Source organism: Gekko japonicus, unplaced genomic scaffold, assembly GCF_001447785.1.
Source record: "Gekko japonicus isolate JY-2015 unplaced genomic scaffold, Gekko_japonicus_V1.1 scaffold761, whole genome shotgun sequence".
NCBI classification, from domain to species: domain Eukaryota; kingdom Metazoa; phylum Chordata; class Lepidosauria; order Squamata; family Gekkonidae; genus Gekko; species Gekko japonicus.
The window spans coordinates 771,715-777,120 of NW_015177030.1; the positions used below are offsets into that span (position 1 = coordinate 771,715).

General features: G+C 52.8%; 1 protein-coding gene across 1 annotated transcript in view; it reads right to left on the reverse strand.

The window, feature by feature from the left end:
- MINK1 (misshapen-like kinase 1) overlaps positions 1-5,406 on the reverse strand; it is a 32,270-nt gene that overhangs the window by 1,102 nt on the left and 25,762 nt on the right. The window contains exons 28-31 of the mRNA XM_015427913.1: positions 4,662-4,762; positions 702-851; positions 414-573; positions 183-322 (exon numbers count right to left, since the gene is read on the reverse strand). Of these exons, the coding sequence (XP_015283399.1) occupies positions 183-322; positions 414-573; positions 702-851; positions 4,662-4,762 (551 nt within the window). The remainder of the gene's footprint in view (positions 1-182; positions 323-413; positions 574-701; positions 852-4,661; positions 4,763-5,406) is intronic.

Below are 5,406 nucleotides of genomic sequence, written 5' to 3' on the forward strand. Positions count from 1 at the left end.
CCTTCCCCTCCCCACAACAGACACCCTGCGCGGTAGGTGGGGGGGCTGAGAGAGCTCTCTCGAGAATTCCCGTTGAGAGAACTGTGACTGACCCAAGGTCACACCAGCAGCTGCATGCGGAAGAGGAGTGGGGACTCAAACTTGGCCCTCCCGAACTGGCAAAGCGAGGCAGCCACACCCACCTTGTCATTTCGCTCACACAAGAACTTCAGGCGCTGGGCCCGTTTGTGCATGAAGACCCCGTCCAGGTGGCCCGTCTCCACCGAGCGGATCTCAATGGCTTTCTCCCCCCAGCCCATGATCTGGTTGGAGCAGATGTAAGCTGGGGAGGGAGGAGAAGCAGGAGAAGAGGTGAGAGCCTGGCGCCCCGGCCCCCGGCAGCCCCCCCCCCTCCCCCCGCCCCCTCAGCTCACCAACGGAGGTGGGCATCTCCCCCCACTGCAGGACGACGTCCTTGATGATGCGCCCATAGGTGTTGACGTACACCCCCTCGTCCTCGTAGCAGAGCAGCATTTCCATCCCTTCCGTGTTCGGCAGGAAGATGATGGCGTGGGGGGTGATTTGGGACTGGATCTGCAGCGCGGGGAGGGGAGGGGAGGGGGGAGGACTCGCTCAGTCCCTGGTTGCCTCCAGCCCCCGGCCTGACCAAGGAATGCCTCCCTCCCAGCCCAGCCCGGGGGGGGGGCCTTGCCCTTGCTTACGTGCACGGGGATGTAGATGTCGTAGTTGTTGCCGGAGTCCACGTCGATGGCGTGGAAGCCGGCACAGGACCCGTAGATCACTTTGAGCCGCTGCCCCTCCTCCACGGTCAGCTCCACGAGCAGCGGCCGGTGAGGCAGGTCAGCAAAAGACTGAAAGGAGGCAGAGTTCCCTGGTTGGGCTGGAATAGCTACCACCCCGCCTCTCCCTCCTCCCAGGCCCCAGCATGGGATCACAGCCCTGCAAAATGTTTCCGAGAGTAGCCGTGTCGGTCTGCAGCTGAAGGGCTGGGTTCGAGTTTAGGAGCACCCCAGAGACCAACACTTTGCCAGACAGAAGGAGCTTTGACTCTCCAAAGATTATATCCCACCATCCCCCTTGCAAATCTTGTTGTCCTCTAAGGTGCTACTCGACTTGGAGCGAACAACACAAACAGGATACTGAGCAGTTCACTGAAACAGAACAGTCCGCTCCCACAGTAAAAACCATTCCAGCAGGCCTGGACCGGAGCCAAACGGACCTTAGGCAGCGCTGGAAAATACCCCTCCCTCGGAAGGCTGGAGCTGCCATGTGGGGCCACGTGGGGGGGAGAGGCCATTCTTCATTTAAATGTTTGTAATATGGTTAACTTTTGTATATGGTTTTATGGTACCTTTTACCCATTAATGTAAGCCACCCTGAGCCTGCTCACAGGAAGGGTGGGCTATAAATTGAAGTAACAAATAAATAAAATAAATTACACGGGCCCCTAGTCATGAAGGACTTCAAAGGTGAGCGCCAACATATGTATTTATTTATTATTTCTATTTATATCCCGCCTTGCCGGACACGCTGGCTTCAAGGCGGGATATAAATTAACACTAACCTGTTAATGTTCTTTGAGGGGGTGAACAAACATGTGGACAAGGGGGATACAATAGATATTGTTTACCTTAACTTCCAGAAAGCTTTTGATAAAGTTCCTCATCAAAGGCTCCTAAGTAAGCTCAAAAATCATGGGATAAAAGGACAAGTCCTTTTATGGATCAAAAACTGGCTAATTAATAGAAAACAGAGAGTGAGTATAAATGGGCAGTTCTCCCAGTGGAGGGGGGTAAGCAGTGGGGTACCACAGGGATCAGTACTTGGTCCACTGCTTTTTAACTTGTTCATTAATGATTTGGAGTTGGGAGTAAGCAGTGAAGTGGCTAAATCTGCGGATGATACGAAGTTGTTCAGGGTGGTGAAAACCAGTGAGGATTGTGAGGCACTCCAAAGGGATCTGTCAAGGATGGGCAAGTGGGCGTCAACATGGCAAATGGGGTTCAATGTGGCCAAGTGCAAGGTGATGCACATTGGAGCCAAAAATCCTAAATATAAATACACATTGATGGGGTCTGAACTAGCAGAGACTGATCAAGAGAGAGATCTTGGAGTTGTAGTAGATAACTCACTGAAAATGTCGAGACAGTGTGTGACTGCAATAAAGAAGGCCAATGCTATGCTGGGGATTATTAGGAAGGGTATTGAAAACAGATCAGCCAATATAATAATGCCCCTATATAAATCAATGGTGAGACCTCATTTGGAATACTGTGTGCAGTTCTGGGCACCACACCTTAAAAAAGATATTATAGCTTTGGAAAAAGTGCAGAAAAGGGCAACTCAAAAGATAAAAGGGTTGGAACACTTTCCCTATGAGGAAAGGTTAAGGCGCTTAGGGCTCTTTAGCTTGGAGAAACGACGACTGAGGGGTGACATGATTGAGGTTTATAAGATTATGCATGGGAAAGAGCAGGTAGAGAAAGAGGTACTTTTCTCCCTTTCTCACAATACAAGAACCCGTGGGCACTCCATGAAATTGCTGAGCGGTCGGGTTAGAACGGATAAAAGGAAGTACTTCTTCACCCAAAGAGTGATTAACACATGGAATTCACTGCCACAGGAAGTGGTGGGTGCTACAAGCATGGACGGCTTCAAAAGGGAATTAGATAAGCATATGGAGCAGAGGTCCATCAGTGGCTATTAGCCACAAGGTATAGCTAGGGGCTCTGGGGCAAGTGATGCTCTGTCTTCTTGGTGCTTGGGGGGGGGTCAACAGTGGGAGGGCTTCTAATGTCCTGGCCCCACTGCTGGACCTCCTGATGGCACTGGTATTTCTGGCCACTGTGGGATACAGAGTGTTGGACTGGATGGGCCTTTGGCCTGATCCAACATTGGCATCTCTTATGTTCTTATGTTCTTATGAAATACCTGCCCATCGAAAACGCTTTATACTGCCAAACAGGGCCAAGAAGATGCAGGCGAATCTGGCGAGGGAAGCTAGTATAGCAGCATCTGGTGGGACTGATTAACATTTCTGCCGCTTCGAACCCAAACATTAGATACCATTGTGGAATGTGGTTTGGCTCTTGCTGCACTTCAATATTTATGCAGGTTTCACTTTTTTTTTTTATTAGAACCATTCACCTGGCCAGATGCCAAACCAAAAACTTATTTTTGGGGGGACATAGTAGCAGATTCTCTACTCAAATCTCTAATTGCTTTTAAAATCCCTAGCAGGAAGGAGCAAGTTTTTGCAGCAGTATTTCCGTCTGCAAGGACGAAAATAGATTTCCTTCACATTAGCATGGGAAAAGCCAGACGCAAGGTGGGGTTTCTTTTTGCACAATGTATAGGTGCAACCACCACTGGCAGATGTGGAAGGAGCATTTTTAGGAGGAAAGCTTGGTATCGTGGGGAGTTCGCGCTCCCAGTTTAATTCTGGCAAGAGAAATGAGGCTGTCTTTACTCCCTTTGCAAGGATAGAAGCAGAATGCCTGCACATCGTACCTGGGAGAGCATCAGTTTTAACCTCTAGGAATAAGTGCATACTTTTTTTTACTATTACTATCATCATCATGGCTGTGGCATTCTGCACTAGCTGCAGCCTCGGGATCTGGGACAAGGGCAGCCCCATGTAGAGAGCTAGGTCATTGCATTCGCGTAAGGGAACTGCCTAGTCAGCCGTAGATGGTAAAAGGCCGCCTTGACAGTGGCTGCTACCTGGGCCTCCATTGTTAAGGAGGCATCCAGGAGCACTCCCAGACTCCTAACCCACGGCGCTGGCGAATGTCAGCCCACTCCGACTCAGGCACAGGATCTCGAAGCTAACTGGCAGCCAGAGAAGGGACCTCGGGACAGGAGTCATATGGTCCCGTTGGCATTTTATACCAGCTGCAGTTTCTGAATTGGCTTCAAGGGCTGCCCCACGTACAGCACATTACAGTAGTCTAGCCTCGGCATCAGTGAAGCATGGATCAGCATGCCCAGATTGGATGTCTACAAACAGGGGGCCAATTCCCTAATTGTCACGGACACCTGTTCCTCCAGGATCAAGCGGAAGCTGCATACCAGCGAGGGCAGGAAGAAGCCCGGGATACCGGAGCCGGAAAGAGAGAAGGAAGAACTCCCGCGGCAGCCAGGGTAGGACTCGCGGTGGGCAAAGGTTCGCTCTCACTCGGCCCTTTCCGAGCCCAGTTTGGCTCGGTGCCAAGCGCAAAAGGCCCCCTCGGGCACTGCCAGGTCAGGATGCCCGTTTCTGGCGAAGCTGGGCAGTTCCACCGCAAGTAACGCAACTCCCGCCACCACCACCCGCCCCCCAGGTCTTCCGCCCCCCAGGTCTTCCTTTCAATCCACCCCACTACTGCTGGACTCCCCCCCCCCATGAGGCCCCCAGGGGGGCCAAAGCAGATCTCAGAGCACGCAGCAGAGCTCCAGCCCGTCCCCAGGAGGGCAGGGCCAGAGTCTGCAGGGGAAGGTCTCGACTCCGCTCTGGCACCACCTTAGAGGCCAGCAACATTTTCAGGGGACAAACCTTCGAGGCCAAAGCTCCCCGTGGGCAGACTGGGCTGGAATCAAGCTCTCCTGTTCCCTCGAGCCCTGGGACTGCTCCCCCCGCCTACAAATGGGCCCCCCGCCCACAAAAAACCCTGTGCGAGTACCTTGAAGGCCATGAATTTGTGGTAGGGCTTTGGGGCCCAGGCATAGACCTCCACCGAGTTCTTGAGCGCAATGACCAGGAACTTGATCCGTTCGTACTTCACTGCAGGCGGAAGTCAGAAGGAAGAACAAGGGATGGGCGGGGATCAGAGGGGGGGGCCTACCCCCTTCCCCTTGGGGGTTCTCTTCCCCTTTCTTGCATGCTGCGGGGTCCAGCCACAGCCCCGGGGGTTGGGGTGAGTTTGGCACAGTCCCTTCCTGTGTTGGCAGCTGGGGAAGGAATTCTGGCTCTCTGACGCGGGTGGCGCACATGTGGCTGGACTCACTTGCTCAAACCAGCTGCAGAACTTGGAGCTGCCCGCAAGTTTCCATGTTTATTCCCCGCTTGGCCATCGGGTGGGGGGGCCCCAGATTTTTGTTCTCACTGAAGCACAAACGCACGCGGGGGGAGGGGAGAGCAGACGTCTAGACACCCCTCTGGAATCAAACACCTTATCATTTGATTTGATCGTGTTCCCAGATGCTGCTGGATGATCTTTTAAGGGGAAGAAGAACTGAACCTGACAAGTCCAATAGTCAGAGCTTTATATCCAGGGGATGTCATGGGTTCAGCCTGAACACTTCTGCTTTGCTCGGGGGCCAGAGGAAGGGCCTGCCGTTGAGTCAAGCAGAGAGCAACGGGATCCGGCCCACTGGCGCCCTTCTTAAAAGGGTTCGCTGACAACTAAGGCTTTCCAAAAAGGAATG